The following is a 22,017-nucleotide window of genomic DNA, read 5'->3' as shown; positions in this document are numbered from 1 at the left end:
AGGGCAGTAACGGATAGCGGAAATACCTCTATCATAGGAATTACAGAGAACTTTGATTTCAGCTGTTAACTAGAGATAAGCAAGCATACTCGCTAACGGCAATTGCTAGAGTGAGCATTGCCCTTAGCAAGTACCTGCCCGCTCGAGACACAAAGGCAAGACTCCAATCAGGCTCTCATGTTGGAAGTAGGCCCGGCTCATTTAAGAAGGCTCTCAGTACATCTCTCTATTTCCTGGATGCAAGGAATTTGTACTGATTTCTGACTAAAACAACAATCTGTGGATGAGAGCGGCACCATATGAGCCCTCATGTCGGTACCCACACCGCTCCCTTTACTTTGATTCCCATTAAATGTAAAACCCACCCCCCTTCTCGCATCCCAGATACTGCGGTGCCCCGATTTATAAAAAATGTTTGTTTCCTCTGGTTATCATCATTCTATTCTGATTCTTTATATGAAAGTAACAGTTATAAAATAACAAGTAATTATAAAACCGATCTGATTAACAGCAGCAGCCGCCTCAACCACAGACCCCGTGCCGTGGTTACCTCAGAGGTGACAGACCCCGTGCCGTGGTTACTTTAGAGGTGACAGACCCCGTGCCGTGGTTACTTTAGAGGTGACAGACCCCGTGCCGTGGTTACTTTAGAGGTGACAGACCCCGTGCCGTGGTTACTTTAGAGGTGACAGACCCCGTGCCGTGGTTACCTCAGAGGGTGACAGACCCCGTGCCGTGGTTACCTCAGAGGGTGACAGACCCCGTGCCGTGGTTACCTCAGAGGGTGACAGACCCCGTGCCGTGGTTACCTCAGAGGGTGACAGACCCCGTGCCGTGATTACCACAGAGGTGAGGGACCCCTGTGCCGTGGTTACCTCAGAGGTGAGGGACCCCCGTGCCGTGGTTACCTCAGAGGTGAGGGACCCCCGTGCCGTGGTTACCTCAGAGGTGAGGGACCCCCGTGCCGTGGTTACCTCAGAGGTGAGGGACCCCCGTGCCGTGGTTACCTCAGAGGTGAGGGACCCCCGTGCCGTGGTTACCTCAAAGGTGAGGGACCCCCGTGCCGTGGTTACCTCAGAGGGAACGGACCCCCGTGCCGTGGTTACCTCAGAGGGAACGGACCCCCGTGCCGTGGTTACCTCAGAGGGGACGGACCCCCGTGCCGTGGTTACCTCAGAGGGGACGGACCCCCGTGCCGTGGTTACCTCAGAGGGGACGGACCCCCGTGCCGTGGTTACCTCAGAGGGGACGGACCCCCGTGCCGTGGTTACCTCAGAGGGGACGGACCCCCGTGCCGTGGTTACCTCAGAGGGGACGGACCCCCGTGCCGTGGTTACCTCAGAGGGGACGGACCCCAGTGCCGTGGTTACCTCAGAGGGGACGGACCCCCGTGCCGTGGTTACCTCAGAGGGGACGGACCACCGTGCCGTGGTTACCTCAGAGGGGACGGACCACCGTGCCGTGGTTACCTCAGAGGGGACGGACCACCGTGCCGTGGCTACCTCAGAGGGGATGGACCCTCGTGCCGTGGCTACCTCAGAGGGGACGGACCCTCGTGCCGTGGTTACCTCAGAGGGGACGGACCCTCGTGCCGTGGCTACCTCAGAGGGGACGGACCCTCGTGCCGTGGTTACCTCAGAGGGGACGGACCCTCGTGCCGTGGCTACCTCAGAGGGGACGGACCCCGTGCCACTCCTGGTTCTGGCCCACAAAAAAACAAACACAAAAAGCGGCGAGCGGATCGCCCCCAACTGGTTAAACAAGTCCTTATATGCACACGTACCAGGTATACCACCTGGGTACCAGAGATCTCACCAACTTGTAGAGCTTCACCTGTACGCTGTGCCTGCAGCAGCACAGGACTTGGTTTGTCATCTAGTGGGCACTGTTCCCGCTGGTGTTGTCATCTGGTGGGCACTGTTCCCGCTGGTGTTGGCATCTGGTGGGCACTGTTCCTGCTGCTATGTCTCAGTTGCCTCCGATCGGATGAAGGTAAAAGATGTCTCTCTCCTTCCACATTCGTTTCGCTGGTGGTATTCTACTGACAAGTCCTCCTCAGATACAAGCGTTCACACAATGTCCTCTGCCTGTTCTGCTCCTCCTGGCCGGCGCTGCTGACAAGTCCTAAGCTGAAGCGCAGGGAATTCCAGACATCTGTGAAACTATTCCTCCCCATCCAAACAGGGATCTGTTACTTGGGTGCTGCTTCCTTTCCAGATCATGGCCCCACATCTCTGCACCTCCATATCTCACTGCTGCTCCTCTGTTTGTTCCTCTGGGCCAATCACCAGCCACGGTCAGGCCACCTGATTCTGCCTGACAACCACAGCCATTTCCCGCCATTTTTCTTCAGCCAATCATCTGCCGCTGCCAACCAGTCCATCACTGGGCAGAACTCACTCTCTTCCATCTCATCTGACCCAGTAATGACCTTTGTAACATATCTTGGTTAACCAGAAAACCTCCTCCATGGAGGGTGACATATCATCCATCCATCATGTACATAAAGCTCCCAGATCCCATGAGGCTTTCCCTCCTAACTGTCCCTTAAGCCTTACAATATAGTCTATGTACCGAAAAAAATGGCACTAATAAAAACTAAAGTGCGCCACGCGAAGAACAAGCCCTTACACGGCCGCGTCGCCGAAAAAATAAAAAGCTACGGCTTTTGAAGAATGGAGGTGAAAATCAGCCAAAAATCGTTACGTCCTTAAAGCTCCATCCATGGGGAAAAGGTTTTCATTGTGAAAAACCCTAAAAAAATTATAATTTTGATATTGTGGTAATTGTATCGACCTGCAGAAAAAAAAGCTGTGTTAGGCTAACTTCACACGGGCGAGTGCGATATTGGGCTGTGAATCATGGTCCAATATCGTACTCGCCAACATGCGACTTTTTCGCAGATTTGAAGCGTTTTTATATCAAGACCGCGGCGATGGATTGCGGAGTGTCTACCATTGTTCTTAATGGGGAGACCACACATCGCCCTGCGTGCACCTAGTACGTGGTGTGTTGCTGCCGCCGGCCCCATGTGATGAGAGGGCACGCCCAAAGATAGGACGTGCCGCGATTTGTTTCCCGGGATCTCATCGCGGTGCAATGCGATGCACGATAAAATCGCTTTTGGTTATGACCCCATTCAAAAGAATGGGGTTCATATTTTTGTGCCCCGCACTGCACAAGTCTTTGCTTGATTCTCTTGGCCATGTGAAAATGGCCTAATTTATACTAGATAGTGAATGCCATAAAAAAGGCTGATGTGTTCTTTTACTCTATCCCCTACCAAAAAAATTAATAAATTATAGAATACGTAAGTACCCCAAAATGGTACCAATAAAAAAAAAAACTACAGCTTGCCATACAATAAACAGGCCCTCAGGGCTTTTACCCACTAGCGGTTTCTTTTTCTCACTGCAATTTCGCTGCATTTTTTTTCCAAATATCAATGGGAGTTTCCAATGTTAAAATCGCAAGTTTGCGTTGTTGCGATTTTTGTGCGATTGTGATTTTAACATTAGAAAGTCCCATTGACATTTGGAGAAAAAAAAACGCTAGTCTGTAAAAGCCCTCATACTGCTATATGCCGACAGAAGAAAAAAAATATGGCTTTTAAAATAGAAAATCCCAAAGAACCGTTGTGTCTTTAAGTATCGAACAAGGCTGCGTCCTTTACGGGGTTAACTCAACTGTATTTAATTTCTTCTTTTCTCTGTTACAGAACAAAGATGGCACCATAGACTTCAGAGAGTATGTGATCGGCATAGCAATCCTCTGCCATCCTGCCAATTCTGAGCATACTATCCAAATGGCATTTAAGGTACGTTATTTTATCTTGTGCAACGGTAAAAATGATTTCTATTTTTCAGTACTTTAAATAATGTATTAAAGCTAGAAAAGATATTATTGAAGAATCTTCTACTTTCACCACAGTCTGAGTCTTTTTGCCCTTCAATGAAATATTTGGAAAACTCTTGAATTCATTAGCATTCTTGGGCTTTCCTTCATCAGAGGATAGGGGTCATCGTCTTATGTACTCAGTAAGCATAAAATGTGACTATGAGAGTGTTGTGGTGGGCCAGGCATTGGTTCAGGATGGGCACAGTCCCTGGGAGGAGGGTTGCCCAGTTGGAGTAGTGTTTGTTCAGACTCAGCCTTGGCTTGACATCCGCGTCTCCATCCTTTCTGGGGAATCCGAATCTCCCAAACCCAAAACTCAGAAGTAAGGAAAGTCACTCTATTTTGGCCGGTCCCACACGGATGGGTCGGATTTCGCATGCGGGTGCCTGCTGCGGAATCCGGCCCTGACCGCAGCCAGCATCCGCGAATACCTTTTCTTATCGTCGTTTATCTGTACTGCAGGTGGCTGCCGCGAGCTGCCGTCGGTCATGTGCAGCACAATTTTTTTTTCAAATGTTTGTTCTTCCCGCGCCGTCACTAGGCGATGACGCGGGTACCAGTGACCTATTCGCAATATCTATTCGGATGGGCTGTGGGTCGGACGTCTTCCATTGACTTCAATGGAAGCCATCCGTGTGGAATTCACACAAGAATGGATCGTACTTCGATTTTATTTACGCTCATGTGAATGGACATGCTACTGCTCTATTCTTGTTAATGGATGCGGAATACCGCAGATCATCTGCGTGGGTGAGTATTGCGCATTCCGCAATCTAAATCCGGTCATGTGAGACCGACCTTAGGATGCCTGAGGCTCGATACAGGAATTCCGGTTCTCCAAACCTTCCTTTCTTATAGCTGGCTCAGCGATATTTAGTTTACCACCAGCCCTTTTGAGAATAACCGTTGTCGCTGGGTATGGGTAATGCCTTCCAGAGGAGAGGCGTACAGCATGTCCACCATGTCTCACTCTTTTTGTCTACTTTTGCCCAAAGATAGTGCAACTTCTCCTTCCTGTGCGCTACCAAAATGACTTCCCTCCCTTTTGAGGCCTCCTTCAAATGACGGTATTTGCGAAGGCATTTCCGCACACAAAAGTCGCACAAATAACGCGAGTAAGCAATGCATTTGCGTTCAGAGGAACGTCTTTTTTTCCGCGCAAAATATTTACGTGAGAAAAAATAAGACGTCCTCCATCTTTCACGGCCGTATATTTTATACTTTCGCTGTGTAACACAGCAAGCTGCCATAGATGGAAAAGGGGGGGGGGGGGGCAGTTACCCTGCGTACAACGCTTGGAAAAGACAGCTCGCCCTAATTAGGCATTTCATTACCATTCCGAGCATTTCTTCCAAATGTTGCCAGCAATTGCTTCAGCGTGTTTTTTACATGCGTGCTGCAGTGTCCGGGGTGAATATCTTTAAAAATGCCAATAGAAGGCGGGAGTCCATTGTGTCAAAAATTCATTCATGCAAATATACGTTGCGTACAGGCGAACGTGTATACGCATACGCTCGTTTGACTAACCCCATAAAGTCATAAACCCATCACAGGAAACATCATAAAAGGAGGTGAGAATCACACTTCTAAAAGGGTAACTTGGAGGGAAAACCCCCTCGGGCTAGTTCCACACGGGCGAGTGAGATATCGCCACGAAAATATCGCGGCAATATTGCATACGTGCCCATGAGATGATTAAGCATCAGCGATGCTTTTCCTGACAAATAATCTCACATTGCATCGCTGCCGCTTGCAATTTTCTCTTGCGGTAGACAACAGAAGTGTCTAATGTTAAAAACGTATTGCATCACACAAAAATCACAAGTTCGTATGTTGCAATGCGATAAAACGAAAGCTCCATTGGGAAAAAAAAGATAGGGCAGGCAGCAAATTCTAAATCTTGCAACATCGCATGAGAGAAAACATCACAGATGTGAATGAAACCATTGAAAAGCATGGGTTTCCTAATTCTGCGTTTTCACTCGCATTGCGCAATTTTATCGCCCATGTGAAAATAACCTTTAAAAAAGTGTAGTGGAGAGGGGAGATGGAGCAGGACAGTGGTTTGTATGCGGCCAGTGACTTGAGTAACACAGGGACTCGTCTCCAAAGCATTTAAAATGGTCGACTGTGGTTGTATCTTTCTTATCACACTTAGGGCTCATTCCCACGGGTGTATTGTCACTGTGTATTACGCACGCATATTTCCTGTATGTAACACACGGTGAACGGAGGCAATAAAAATCTATGGACTTTCACTCTTCCATTCACACCTGCGTGTGGTCACTGCGTATTGACACGCAGGAGAAATTGCAACTTGTTCTATTTCTCCGCGTATCAAACGCAGTCCTTGAATTGGGTGCATATGAAACGCTGTCAATACAGAACAGGGCGGGTATTTCAAAAGGAAAAATAAAAACCACACTGTACATGTCCGTGACATCAGATTCGCAGCCCTACACAATCTCTGCCAGCAGAGTGTATGGGCGTACAATTTTGGAGTATACTTGCAGTGTTGTACGCATATGCCCATGTGAATTAGCCCTAATAGCGCGATGACAGCTCTGGAAAAAAAACTACTAAGAATCTACATAGATTCAGGCCTTGTTCACACGAGCGTGGTTTTAGTGCAGAATAGGCGCGTGGAAAAAAAACCTCATGTAATAGAATCAATGGTTTCCTATAGAAGCGTTTAGCTGAAGGAAATCTAGACACGCAACAAACCTTTAAAAATAGGAGATGCACCGTTGCAATACACGCATCTAAGGTCTGTAGTGCGTGAAAAGATAGGACTTGACCTATCTTTGGTGCGTGATGTATGGGAGTTTCCATAGACTCCTGTGGTAGCTGGATAACACGCAACACGCAGCTCCAATCGTGTGAATGGGCAATTTCACTGCTAATTAAGCTGGAGACTTGATAGCTGGAAATCGCCCGTTCACGCTATTTTTTGAGCAGTTAGTCGCAATTTTTTTACGCGCCTTATCTGCACTAAAACCACGCTCGTGTGAACGAGGCCTAAGAACAACATTGCCTTTGTTATTTTAGCAGGGATGAGTGGGTCTAAGTATACATCAGGGTCATCAGTAATACCTACCGCGTTTCCCTGAAAAGAAGACCTACCCCAATAATAAACCCTACCCAGATTTTATTTTTGGGAGGCAAGGGGGTTGTTTGAAGTATAATCCCTCCCTCGAAAATTAATCCTAGCTACAATACATGGGGGGAAAAAAAGCAATATTCACCTAGTAGACGGCATTTGGGTCCCTCTTGCTGGGCTGCAGCGCTGTTGCAGGCTTTCGTGTAGTCCTGAACGCCGCCAGAGCATTTCTTCCTGGTAGCAGGGCTTGAATACTCCGCCTCCAGCCAGTGATTGCTCTGATTGGTTCATTGAGCACCGCATCAAGCAATCAGAGCCGGCGTTCGATTAACCAATCACAGCCATTCAATGATGTCATTCAATGAATGGCTGTGATTGGCTATAATCAAGTGCCAGCTCTGATTGGCCGACGTGGTGCTCGATGAACCAATTAGAGCAATTGCTTGCTAGAAGCGGGGTATTTAAGCTCCGCTACCAGGAAGTAATGCTCTATCAGTGTCCAGGAGTCCACGGAGGCCTGCAGCAGGGCCAGAGACCAGCGTGAGGGACCCGAACACAATCTACTAGGTGAGTATTATAAGACACCCCCTGGAAATAGTGTGTCTTTTGGGGCAAAAATTATATAAGACAGTGTCTTATTTTGGGGGAAACACGGTACATATTCTGTTTTATACAGTTGCATCATCACTAATGTAAAGATATAAAAAGTCAATCTAGTATGACCAATTATCATGGAGTGTTTGTAATGTCAGAGAAGAAGGCAAAAATGTTATTCTGTGAGGCAATTACAATAAGAGTCTTTTTACTATAATTTATATGGCAAGAAGAATATAGCCATTAATTAGTTACCTACTAGAGATGAGCGAGCATACTCGTCCGAGCTTGATACTCGTTCGAGTATTAGGGTGTTCAAGATGCTCGTTACTCGTAACGAGTACCACGCGGTGTTCGGGTTACTTTCATTTTCTTCCCTGAGAAAGTTGCGCGCTTTTCTGGCCAATAGAAAGACAGGGAAGGCATTACAACTTCCCCCTGCAACGTTCAAGCCCTACACCACCCCCCTGCAGTGAGTGGCTGGCGAGATTAGGTGTCACCCGAGTATTAAAATCTGCCCTCCCGCGGCTCGCCACAGATGCCTTCTGACATAAATCAGGGAAAGTGCTGCTGCTATAGGGAGACCGTTAGGAGTTATTTTAGGCTTCAAGAACCCCAACGGTCCTTCTTAGGCCATAGAAATCGCAGATCGCACCTATGTGCGATCTGCGATTCCTGTTCTCTTCTCTATATGCGCTTAATGGGGCCGGTGGCAGCAGCGCCGACCCCATTGAGAACATATAGAAGACAAATCATTCTTCTCTGCCACAGCTGTAACAGCTGTGGCAGAGAAGAACGATGTTTGCCCATTGAATTCAATGGAGCCGGCAATACAGCAGGTTCCACTGAAAGCAATGGGCTGCCGGCGATCGCGGGATGAATTGTCGGGAAGGGCTTAAATATATAAGCCCTTCCCTGCAATTCATCCAGAAATGTGTTACAATAAAAATATATACCGGCGTATAAGGCGACGGGGCGTATAAGACGACCCCCCAACTGTCACCTTATACGCCGGGAATACAGCAGAGCAAAGAATAAAAATCATTACTCACTTCACCGGTGCTTCTGCGGTGCTCCTGCAGGCTGTCGCTCCCTCCTGGTCCCCGGCAGAGCATTGCTTTCTCTACGAAGGGCTTTAAATCCCCGCCTCCAGAAACACACGTGCCTTCAGCCAATCACAGCCAATGACAATGATGTCATTGAATGGCTGTGATTGGCTGAAGGCACGTGTGTTTCTGGAGGCGGGGATTTCAACCACTGCGTCCAGAAAGCAATGCTCTGCCGGGGACCAGGAGGGAGCGACAGCCTGCAGCAGCACCGCAGAAGCATCGGTGAAGTGAGTAATGATTTTTATTCTTTGCTCCGCTGTATTCCCGGCGTATAAGGTGACAGTTGGGGGGTCGTCTTATACGCCCCGTCGCCTTATACGCCGGTATATATTTTTATTGTAACACATTTCTGGATGAATGAAAACCTTAGCGAGCATCGGCGATATACAAAAATGCTCGAGTCGCCCATTGACTTCAATGGGGTTCGTTACTCGAAACGAACCCTCGAGCATCGCGAAACGTTCGTCCCGAGTAACGAGCACCCGAGCATTTTGGTGCTCGCTCATCTCTATTACCTACGCAAAGTATTGCGGATAATGTATTACTAAGACAAAGAAAGGTAAAACTATGCTCTCATTACTAGGCCTGTTTAGTACATCCCATGACTTTTATTTTGCTTGGCAGAAGCCGCCTGGCATTGGTTGCTTCAGTTCAGCTATTTTCTACTTTCACAAAGCAATTTCCATGTTTTTTTATTAATAATAATTTATATAGCGCCAACTTCTACTGCAGCACTTCACAAGCTGTAAAACTAAATCAAAATTGAATAATGACTGAGGGCGCTGCTCTCAAGACTTACAATCTATAAGAAAATTGGGGTGACACGAGGAAAAAGTGTTTGTTCTGTACAATTGTCCATGTTCTTCCAAATAGTGTAGTATAAATAAAGCTGTATGGGCCGATCACCAGCCGGTATCTGCATATCCATGTGGCAGCAATAATGCATTGGCACGCTGTTTTTTTTTTTCTATCACTGAGAAAAAAACTATTCATATATACAAATCTAAATTGTCCACGGTGTTGCGGTATCCTGTGGCGAAGCCCTGCCGCGGGAGCCGCCGCCCGAGAGCAGGGGCTGCTGCCGAATCTCCGCCGGTCAGCCCTATCTGATAGATAGGCTGACTGCGGAGAATCGAGCCAATTCACAGCATGCTACGAATTGCCCGCCGCGAGCAGAGAATCGCAATGATTCTCCGCTCGTGGACAGGGGGCCGGCGCTTTCCATAGCAGTGGCTATGGAAAGCTTCAGAGGACGTGATTCACCGGCAAATCACGTCCGTGGACAGGCACCCTAAATCTCATTAAAATATTGTAGTCCGAGCCAGTGTTGAATGCTAACACAAGGATGGATGGACACTGATAACAAAAACATTAGAAACAATTGGCTGAAGGGAGAGAAAGTACTCGTACTCAACAAAAATAGGAACTCTTCCTCTTCTAACCCAATCGTCACTAGCAAAAGTCCAAAAACCCAACAGATCACATTGCATTCTCATTCACACCACATGGCATGTGAGTGTAAGACCATTTTTTTAACGATCTCATAGAAACTAATTGGTGATTCCATGTGAGGAATTGTCCAAAGATTTCTCAATCTCGCAGCATCGCTGAGAGAAAAACACATTGAAACCAATGCGCACATTGAATAATACACATGAAAATAGAACATGCTGTATATTTTTTTAGGGGGAAAATGAAATGCGCACGCAAAATACACTTGTGAGCGAACCCATTAAAATCAATGGGTTCTATTCACTGCGTGTTGCATACACTGCGCAAATGTGCTTGTGTGAATAAGCCCTTAGTTTGAGGAACTAAATATACTGTAGACAGAGGGGACAGGACTGAAACCTTTAATTACATTAAACAGGTTGTGTTGCCGTGACAACATCCTTTAAAATGAAAATGGCGCAGTGATCCGGTTTGCCTTCTGAAACCCCCAGTGATCCACAGTTAGCTCTAGGGGAAGTTGTGGCCAGCCATATAGGTCCTTCTGTAGTATTACGACCAGCGTAGTTCGTACTGCTCTGCTTTGGCCCATTAGTGAGGGCTGTCACAAGTGGAAGGTCCCCATTTTATGATGTCCCGTAGGACATACGGGAAGGCTCCAACCAAACCCTTGAAGGGATTGAATGATAGTTGGTTCTCTTTCTACAGCTGGTAAACCAAAAATAAGGGGGGGGCACAAGGTAACTTTAGAAGATCAGAGAAAATTGTTTTACACTGAAAAAAACAGCTTCCTCCCCATGTGATAAGCACTTTACCAAGGGTGTAAAAACATCAATGACAAACCCATCAAAAAGGACAGAAACCAAATCACAGGACTGATGGGGAAAACGGGGCAGACTAGTTGGATTCTGCAGCTGTATTTCTCTTCTGGCTAATCTGTGTGTTGGAGTATTTTCTGTATATTTCATGGCTACGGTTTCATGTCTATTAAAAAGTCCATGTTTAGCCTTTTTACCCAATCCCCTTGCTTTAATCCATTCGACTTTTAGTTTTATTTAGAGCGATATAGCTTTCTATTTATGGAGAGTCCGGCTGCTTTTTCCATATAATATACCTAATGATAACCTGAAGGTTTGGGTGACCTTTGTTTCTAATGTGGTAATACCTGTTTAATCTGGACCTTCCATCTGTTGTCTGGGCAACCTTCACACATTGCTTTAGGCCTTCAGGCAGGTAGGTTTTTTTCCTTCTAGGTAATGTGCATTTCCTTTTCTTCAAGCATTAGAGACATACCGAGTCGCGCACTGAAGTATCAGGCGGGCATAAATTCCATAGTGCAAAAAGAATCCTAGACTGTGATGCACAAGGTAGGACTGACACCTTTACATAAGGCACACGGCTGAAAGTGTCTGTATGTAACTCATGGGTACGCCCATCCTATGCACAGGCCCTATTGGAGTGTAATGGGGGTCTGACCATGTAGACTGGGTGGTGGATGGAACTGGGTCCAGAAGTAGGAATATTCCAGAGGTGGATAAAACATACCTGCAGATGGCAGGGGCTCACTGAGCAAACTTTAATTGCTGCAGGCAGGTAATCACGTTTCGGTCAGGCTGACAGCCAGGGAAACGCTTTCATCTACCTCGGTAGGATGAAGATACAATCACCTGGTACACTTAATAAGGCCGGCTGCACAACCGTATTTGAATCGCGGAATCCGGAGCAGGCATCTGCAGCAAATAACTTCCATAGCATGTTATGGAAAAGCGCTTTTTCTGCACACGAGCGGAAATCAATTGTGATTTGTTTCCGCTTGCGGTGGAAAATTTGCAACATTCTCTATTTTTAAACAGATTGTGCGCGAACGGCTTCCATTGAAGACGGCGAGCCATGCGGGCCATCCGCTGTACAGAAGAGAAGAAGAAATGAGAGGTACGTGTGAACGCTGGCCGGGAACAGGGTGCCCGCAGTGGAATCCGCAGTACAGAAGAGAAGAAATGAGGTACGCGTGGATGCCAGCTGGGAACAGTGTGCCCACAGAGGAATCCGAACTGCAGAAGAGAAGAAATGAGGTACGTGTGGATGCCAGCTGGGAACAGGGTCTCGGCAGCGGAATTCGCACTACAGAAGAGAAGAAATGAGAGATACCCGTGAATACTGGCCGGGAACAGGATGCTCGCAGCGGAATCTGCTGTACAGAAGACAAGAAAAAAAAGAGACTTGCGTGTGGGTGCCAGCCAGGAACAGGGTGCCCGCAGCAAAATCCACAGTACAGAAGAAAAGAAGGAATGATGGGTACCCGCAGATGCCGGCTGGGAACAAGGTGCCCGCAGCGGAATCCGAGGTACAGAAGAGAAGAAGAAATGAGACGTATGCGTGGATGCCAGATGGGTAAAGGTTGCCCACAGCAGAATCTGCAGTACAGAAGAGAAGAAGGAATGATGGGTACCTTTAACCCTTTCCAATCCACTGTCTGACATCTGAAGACATTATGATTTAAGGCTATACAGCTCCGATGTTGAAAGACGTCAGTCGGGGTTGTCTTACTGTATATTGCCAGCCCTTTCTGCTGTCGGAGCCTATCCAACATGTCAACTAATTCAGTACTAGCTTTAGCCAGCAGATAGCGCCGTTTATATAACGGCAGAAAAAGAGTAAGCAACCTAGGAAAACCAGGATACAAATTGGATTGAAAAGGGTTAAATGCCAGCTGGGAACAGGGTGCCCGCAGCAGAATCTGACCCGCTCGTGTGCAACCAGGCTAAGTCATGACTCTGCGAAGCGACACATAAAGAGGTCAGGTCTGCTGGACTTCACGCCGGACTACTGCAAACAGCAGTGCGTCTTCTCTATTTACACTACTGCATACTTTGCGAAAAGCTTCACTCCTAGAAACTCAGTACCCCATGCTGTGACGTCCGCCCCACTGATATACCTCGCCGGGCAACGCCAAGTCTCTTAAGTCCTGGACTCTTCTCAGCTACATGTAAAGAGGTCTGCTGGACTTCACGCCGGTCAACCACAGGCAGCAGTGTGTCTTGTCCTCCATGTACATTACTTTGTACTTCGCTAAAAGCTTCACCGAAAGAAACTCCCCATGCTGTGATGTACATCTTCCTTATATACCCCACCGGGCAACAAATTCAACTTCCTTTTCACTTACAGCAGGGTCTCGCCAGCCTGCAATATTACATTACCACATAACAAAACTTATTAACAGGATTGTCAAACCTTTTGGCATCTCTGGGGCAGAGAAGAGGAGTTGTCTTCGGGCGAACAGTAAATACACAATCACTAACAAAATCTGATAAACAAAACAGATCTGTGCATAATTTTCGTGATATCTGCCATCACAGATAAGTAAAAAAATCCTCCCATAATAATCCTAATCTTCAGTCATCCTAACAACCCCCATCATCCTCCACATAACTCCCATAGTCCTCCACAGTACTCCATACAGCTTCCATCAACCTCCACACAACCCCAATCATCCTGCAAATAACCCCCGCTGCTGCAAGGCCATGCATGCAAGCCTAGACACAGAAGCCTGTGCAGACTCGCATGCAGTTTACAGCCATGGGCCCATTTCTGACAACAGGGAACACAGCGTTGGCCGTCCACTATGAGACCACGTCTCTCGTCCTCACCTTATTACTGGATTGGCAGCAGTCAAGACTTGGAAGGACAAGGAGAATCACACTGGACCTGGAGTGATTCAGTCACAGCAAATGCCAGGTACCGCAATGCCACTGCCAGGTACCACCTGCGGCCTCGCCTCCTCCAGATGCAGCCTCCCCTTTGTGTGCCACATTAATAGCCATCCTGGGCCACAGATTCTACACCCCTGCCTTATAACCTAATGCTACTGATAAACACCAGACTTTATAGTAGTCATGCACTTACCTTGAAAGGTAGCAATGCCACCTGTTAGATTTGTTTGCACAATCATAAGGAAAACAGTAGATCTTAAAATGGTTATCCAGGGTTAGAAAAGATGTTGTGTCCCCCCCCCCCCAAACAAAGCAAAACAAAAACAAAACAGCCCATTCATTGTCTATGACCCTGCACTATGACTGATACTGTAGATTAGGCCCATGAACTTGAATGGGAATGCACTGCAAAACAGACAAGAGTGGTGCTGATTGGAAATAAAGTGGCCTTCTTTCTCTAAGGGTGCGTTCACACAAGCGCATAAACGGCGCGTTTTTGCGAACAAACGTATATACGTGACCATCTGAGGCAATGGTTTCGAATGTATTCGTTCACATGGGCGATTTTACGGCGCGTAAAAACGGCAACCCGAAAAAAAAACGGAACATATGCGACCGAAATACGCGCCAACGCATATTCGATGGCCGAAAAGATAGTTTGCAAAGTAGGAACAACCGAAAATACGCTTTCTAGCTCTGGTCGTGATCGGTGAAAAACGTTCTCTCGGGCGATTATACGTTGCGCTCGTGCGAACGTAAATACGCCTACGCTCGTCTGCCCGCACCCTAACCCTTGCTAGCCTTAGGTCCTGTACACATTCTCCAGTCCCCGGACTTGGATGTGACTGCAAGACGCTGATCTATCCCTCAATCTTGCACTCGCCTTACATTCAGGATGCAAACTGAGCATAAAATGCCCCTCAACACACCCCAAGATTCTTGCTGCCATCATTTCTGATGCCAGCACACATGACTCTCCAGCAGACAGGGGCTTAACACATCAAAGGCGATAGATTCAGAGCCACGAGGACTAAGCTTATTAAAGTTATCACATGGGCACGAGTGCAATTATGTGCGCATTTACGCCACATATTTGCAGAATTTATGTTGCATACTTGTATGTGCAAATGCATGTCTTACTTTACTACTTGTGTGCACAAATTGTGTGCATTTGCGCAGCAAAACCAACATGCAACCATACTCCTATTCATTGAAATGGGTAATTAAGTCTAATAGTTCTATATCTGCTATTTGCCTGTGCAAATCCACAGGAAGATAGAGCATGCAGCGGATTTTGTTTGAAAATTTGCACGCAAGATATGCGCACGTGACGAACCCATTGAAATCAAGGCGTTCTATTCATTGCATATTGCGCACAAAGAAAACATGGCAGGGTGGGTGAAGATTCTGGGTCTCTGGTTTTTGCACTCACCTGCCAGGTTGTTCTTCTCTCTCCCCCATCTCACAAGCAACTCTACTCTGACTGGTGCCTGGCGTCTGGCTCCTCCCACATTCCCGGGGATTGTGATGCCTTGCAAAAAACTGCTAGAATTTAGTTTTGCAAAAACTGATGCACTCTGCAAAACTTGCTGAAGATCTGCTTGGTAAAATCACATCTCTTCTGTACAGTTTAAAGGGGTTGTCCCGCGAAAGCAAGTGGGGGTATACACTTCTGTATGGCCATATTAATGCACTTTGTAATGTACATCGTGCATTAATTATGAGCCATACAGAAGTTATTCACTTACCTGCTCCGTTGCTAGCGTCCTCGTCTCCATGGAGCCGTCTAATTTCAGCGTCTAATCGCCCGATTAGACGCGCTTGCGCAGTTCGGTCTTCTCCCTTCTGAATGGGTCCGCTCGTAGCTCCGCCCCGTCACGTGTGCCGATTCCAGCCAATCAGGAGGCTGGAATCGGCAATGGAACGCACAGAGCCCATGGTGCACCATGGGAGTAGACCTGCGGTCCACCGTGGGTGTGTGATAGACATGATAATTATTTAGTATAAAATGTCTATCGCTATTTGTATATAACCCAAATGTATTTTGCTATTGTAATGACTTTCAGCTCTGAGGAGTTCAAAGGACACACACACAATCTAATCATAGTATTTGCTCTAAGTACATAGAAGTTGCTCAACCAGTTTCTAAGAGTTAAAGGGCCATAGTGTCGTGTATATCCTGTGTTTAATACTGAGTGTTTGTCTAGCCCCCTTCCACTCCTCATCCTGAAGCTAGGTAAACAATGATTCATCACTACACGGAGATGACTTCAGCTAGAGGACGAAGTCCATACCACCTCAACACTTGGAGGGGGTGGGCAGAGAGGTGGGGGATTCTATATGAACCGACAAATGAGAATCTTATATGTTACTGATGTAATCTCTTGCACGCCCATTGAAGGGCGGTTGTCATGTGTTATAATAAAAGGCTTGAGCCTCTACACATTGTAGAGACTCTCCCAGTTTTAGACCAACATTGGTGTCTGATTCTGGTTCGATGATGTGTGCACACGATACTCAATTTGGAAGCGACAAAATACCCCAAAAGCCTGCTGGAGAAATCATATTCCAGAACAGTGGAGTCCCTGGGTGAGCGAGTGGATCTGTGAGGTCACAGCCTGGAACGTACAGAGATCGGCAGATGGCACGCAGAACTCAGGGGCCCGAAAATCTACAGAACACGGTAAGATTGCTTTATGTAAATCTACCGATGTGATCTGGGTTCTGACTGCTTTTCTGCCTGTTCCTGATCCAGACTGGACCTTCACTGAAAGACAGGTAATAACTCTAGTTCTGTCCACTCGGAAAAATCACCACGTTACCTGTCTAGGGGTATTTTGTATGCTGTGTATATTATGTCTGAGACGGTTAAAAATTGTGTATACAAGACCAAGAGATAAATTCTGTGAGGGTTAATGTGTCGGGAGGGCGGACTCGGCTGTTTAAGTCTGAGGGAACACGCCAGTGACACGTGCTCCTAGGTAAAACTAGTGTGAGGTTAGGAAGATTTATGATACGTATACTTACCTTTTATGATTGAGCGTGTTATGTTCTCATATGTGGAAAGGTATATACTGTGAAGTATAGTCGTGCTTTGTGACGGCTGATTTCTCCAGAATATTATTGAGGTTTTGGTCATTGAAAATAATCGTCAGTCTCTGTGTATAGCTAAATGTCCTGTCTAGATCGTGTACAAGGAGTGCTCTTGGGGATTACTAGTATACGGTGGGCTGTTATAAAGGTAGATGAGATATATACCTTGAGCCGTTGTGGGTATTCTCCAGTAATCCCGTCTGTCTGCTATTATAGAAACAATGTGCAGTGTTGATTATTGGGGGAGGGGTGCTGGTAAGAGAGTGAACTGAAAGCTTTTTCAATTAACCCTTTCTGTTTCCTTTGTCTTTTCTGAGTGGGAAAGAGGGGTTATATGGGAAGGATTTGAAGAAAGCAGATTTTACAAGAGAAACACTATTGTGTCCAGAAACTTTGAATAGAATAGAATAAGCAGGTAGCATAAAGTTGAGCAGATTGAGAAGGTTCAGGCATAGACGCAGGTTGTTTAGAGAATGGGGAGCAAAGTGAGCAAGGACAAAGGTCATAGAGCTTGTGATTTGGTTACTGAACAATGGGAAAGGATCAGGAAAAGTTGCAGAAAGAAATACCAGGTTATAGACAGATAAGATAGATTGTAGAAAGTTTTCAGAAGATGAGCAGGAAGCCTAGCAGAAAGAAATGTGTTTTTAGATTGCTAGGAGGAGGTATAACATAGTTGAGAGATTGAAGAGGGGAAAGCATGTAGGGGGGTATGTGTATTGCTAATGAACAATGTAATGTCTTTGTGTTGACTACAGCCCCTCCCTGTAATGGCGGCCGCGCTTGCAATGTTTACAATCCAACATAGTGTGACTCTGCAGAAAATGTAGTGAGGCCTGCCCCCACCCTGAAGTTACTTCCCCCCCCCCATGTGCTCGCTTTCAGGGTGTGTGATGTTACTTCCGGTCCCTCCCCATCCGGGACAGGACCTGGCCCCGCCCCTTCCTCCTCCAGCGGCCATCTTGCCTCACCTGGAAGTGCTGCTACTCAGCAGCCATTTTGCCTCACCTGGGAGTGCGGCTGCCCCTGGCCCCGCCCGTTCCTCCGGCAGCCATTTTGCCTCACTTGGGAGATTTGTAGCCCCGCCCCTTTCTGCCTCTGGCGGCCATTTTGCTGCATTTGGGAAGCCTATATTTCCCAATGCCACTGTATCCAGTGCTAACATCATGATTGTCTGAAGTAAGGTTTTGTTTGACCAGACTTTGTTACGCTCCAAGATGTGGCCACTTTGGATGTGTGATAAGTTCAGGGAAACAAACCTTTGTGGAGATGCAGCTTGGGACATAGTAGATGACTAAGCTGGTTTATAGTGCATGGAAGATTGGAGTTGATGCATGGGGGACAGAGGCCAGGAATACATGACAGGGGACGCTCTCTCATGTTCCCAGGGGCTCTGTTTTCCACTGCCCGCTTCTCCAATGGATACTCAGACCGATGATGTTATGGAAGGCTCCTACAGATGAAATAATTTCCCTATAGTCACCCAGCAAACTTTTTCATGCAATTTGGTGAAGTAATTTTACTTTTTATGTGAAGAAAGAGGGACTGAATTGCCCAGAGTAGGATGTTAATTCATCCGTATTCTTTAGTTTTTTCTTTAAGTCTTTTGTATATTCTAGTGTCAGTTTACACTGAAGCTATAATTATATTCCGACAGGAGAGTAAAAGCTAAACGCTGGCCATACCCTGAAATACTATTACACTGGGTGACGTAAAATTTGAATTGTGTGGCGCCCCCTTGTGTTAAAAAAATACTAACTGCGACCTGAAAGGGAAAAAAAGAAAAACATTTTTTTTTAAGGAGATTTTCGCTCAGACTTCGCTGCATACAATGTCACCTTGACCTACAAAGTGCTTGTTTTTGTGCCTCTTGGTTTACTAGTTTGAACGCAATGACTCTTTTTCCATTGAGTATTGCGGTTCAAAAGGGGGGAGGCATAGGTGATCTGGGTCATAGATGACCTAGGTGTTGTAGATCAGCTATTGGGTTTGAAAAAAAAAATAAATAAATGATTTTGTGCTACAAGATTCCGAGCCATGTGAAATAGAACATCAGAACGATTATTTAGTACTAATACAGTAAGAAACTGCAGGTATGCAAACAGTTATCAGAACCTCTGTTGATAATGCATATGTTGAGCTTTTTGTAGATGGTACCAGGGTGAGGATTGATGACTCCACATCGGATATGCAGTGGTCACACAACAAGATGTCCTAGAAGCAGAAGCTCTGCCTCCGCATGTCACAGTACAAGAAGCGGAATTGGAGGCCCTCACTGAGGCGTGTAGAGTGGCGAGAGGTAAGACGGCAACCCTTTACACTGACTCCTGGTATGCATTTGGCACAGCTCATGATTACGGCCCAATATGGAAGGCCAGACAGTTTTTACCTTAGCAGGACAACCAATTGAGTATGGTGCAGCGGTGCAGAGTCGCATGGAGGCCCTGCTTCTACCTGACAAAGTTGAGAGTTCGCACCGAGTCCTACACTGGAGAGGCGAGAGACGACACCCTCGCTGACAGCGCAGCAAAGGCAGCGGCCCTCAAGCCGTGGAAGAAAGAAGAAAGATACTGACAGCATGAGTCAGTGGTAAAAAAACTTTGGACATTGACAAAAATTTGGACTTTGATATGCTAAAGACTTTTACAGTTACAAGCCAGCAAGGAAGAAAAGAATAAATGGACTAATATGGGAGCAGCAGAAACAGGACAGCGTGTGGTGAACAGTCAACAGCACTTGCCCACCACAGTTCCTGTATCCCATGATGGCCCAGCTGATGGACGCAAAGACCCACCTAGTAAAGCAGTAATGACGACGACGCTTGAAAGAGGTTGGGCGACTTCTGGGTTCTCTGTAGCTGCTGCATCATTTGTCCGGTTTAGCATGATCTATGCCATGGGTAAGTCAGGGCAGAAGTAAATTTGCCACACCACACTTGCCGGGACCACTCTACCCATTTCAGGGATTGCAAATTGACTACGTTCAGCTCCCACTTGTTGGGAAGTATGACTACGTGCTTGTTGTTGTTGATGTCTTTGCAGGTTGGAGGCCGACCCTGTTACCAAGGTAAACAAGTAGGTAACCGCAAAGAAGCTCATGAACGAGGTAAACTGTGAATATGGGGTACCAGAGGTGATTCAGAGTCAGACAGAGGTATAAACTTCGCAGGTGAATGTAACATGTCATGTCTGCTCTGGGTGTATCCCAGGCCTTTTACATACTCTACCATCTTTAGAGTAGTGGAAAGGTGGAGAGACGTAGTGGCACGCTAAAAAGTAAGATACTTAAAAATTACGCCACTTTGGAAAGACTGTCATCCAATAGCCTTATACAGTGTTAGATATGAACCCAGGGGGGATTATACATTATCTCCCTACGAGATTGTTTGGGCTAGCCCCAAGGCTAGGTCGTTACTATCCTCAGTGGTTACAATTACAATCTGATGTGTTGACTAATTATGTGATTTCCGTTGTTAAAGAACTAACCAAAGCCTATGCACAGGTGTTCTCTTCCAGACTCAGAGGCAGACACTGGGACACATATCTTGCAGCCTGGGGATTGGGTGTGCGTCAAGAAGTTCCTCAGGAAGCACCCTCCTGAGCCCCGATTTGATGGCCCCTACCAGGTGCTTCTGACTACTGCCACAGCTGTGAAACTAGCCGAAAGACTTACATGGATCCACGCTTCATACTGTAAGAAAGCTTCAGATCCGGGAGACCAGTCTTAGTTGTGCCAAAGACGTTACTCTGGTTAGGGCTAGTGAGAGAGGAGGGTGGCAACTGGAATCCTTAGTCGGAAAAATATGAGGGTATGGTTACCTTCTAGTATAACTCGTCCAATGCTCAAGTAGCCGCATATTCCTTCGACTATTGTACTGTGGTCCCGTGTCTAGGCGCAAGATCCCACCGCAGGCCAGATTTAGCTCAGTCCGGCTGGTTATATGACTTATATACCCGGGGAATACAATATGTTTGCGCCACTGATAACGTCTGGGGAGAAGACTGCCGTTATTGGGGATTAGTGGGATGTAACACAGGAATAGACTGGTCCTATAAACCGCGAAGTGCCTTAAATAAGAAAGATAAGAGCGGGAAATCCCTAATTAGTCGTATAACCCTCCTTGAGAATAATAAGGACAGCAGGTATTGGAAGGCTGAACTTAGTATGTTGCTTGGTTTTAATGCGGTTTTTACATTAACCATGGGAGATCCAAGCCCGGGGGACGGGGAGACTTATAGTCTGGGGACATACCGGTACGGGAGGACAGATCCCTTAGGGAAGTTTAAAATAAGGGGTATGGTAGATGCAGCCGAATGGAAGCCTTCACTTAGTCCCGTGCCCATAATTAACCCCCTCCGCCGTAAGATAAAGACCTTGACGAACATGATGATCATAGCCAACCCTACCTTTGAGGACACCTTGACAGTAGCGACTGGCTACTCTGACCAGAATCTCTGGTTGGAGTTGATGAGGTACAATGCTAACAGGAGCAACAAGTCTAACTGTTGCATGTGCGGTAGTGCCCGACTACACTCGGGGATGGTCCCCCTAAATCTCCCTGTAGATGCTGAAGAGTGGTTTATTAGTCTCTTCACGAACATTTCCGCTAATTTCACTGTCCGTGAGAAATGGAAGAAGGAATACTCTATAACTACTTAAGTGTTTTGCACCGGAGAGAGTATTACTGACTACCCTGGAAACTACACCTGCCGGGCAAATAGGCAGGGTGGAGGGAGATTTTTGGGGAACTCACCAACGGGTATTGCTCCTCCTACAGTATGATAGGAGGGGAATAGATGCAGAATCAGGTCCAGTCCTTAGGAGACGTTTACTGGCTTTGTGGAGACATGAGGTAGAGGACCCGCCTGGAGGGTAATTGGACAGGGGAGTGTGCCTTAGTAAAGCCCTTATGCTCCTCCACATCCTGTCAGACACCAACGTTTCCCTTGCTTGAAAAAGATGAAGAGCCGGTTCCGATAATGCCAACCACATACGCTACCAAATAAAAGGAGAAATGTACTAGTACTGTGCCTGCCCCGATCTCCTAAGATGGATTGTCAGTGGA

At 46.8% G+C, this 22,017-nt stretch overlaps 1 protein-coding gene across 1 annotated transcript in view; it reads left to right on the top strand.

Annotated features, from left to right (window-relative positions):
* The window catches only part of LOC136581700 (lysophosphatidylcholine acyltransferase 2-like), a 92,199-nt gene that overhangs the window by 45,331 nt on the left and 24,851 nt on the right, over positions 1-22,017 (top strand). Inside the window, exon 4 of the mRNA XM_066582323.1 lies at positions 3,719-3,817. Within this exon, the coding sequence (XP_066438420.1) occupies positions 3,719-3,817 (99 nt within the window). The remainder of the gene's footprint in view (positions 1-3,718; positions 3,818-22,017) is intronic.

The sequence above is a fragment of the Eleutherodactylus coqui genome, chromosome 11, assembly GCF_035609145.1.
Source record: "Eleutherodactylus coqui strain aEleCoq1 chromosome 11, aEleCoq1.hap1, whole genome shotgun sequence".
Taxonomy (NCBI): domain Eukaryota; kingdom Metazoa; phylum Chordata; class Amphibia; order Anura; family Eleutherodactylidae; genus Eleutherodactylus; species Eleutherodactylus coqui.
Note: the sequence above shows the minus strand (reverse complement) of the source record. Positions and strands in the feature narration are given on the sequence as shown.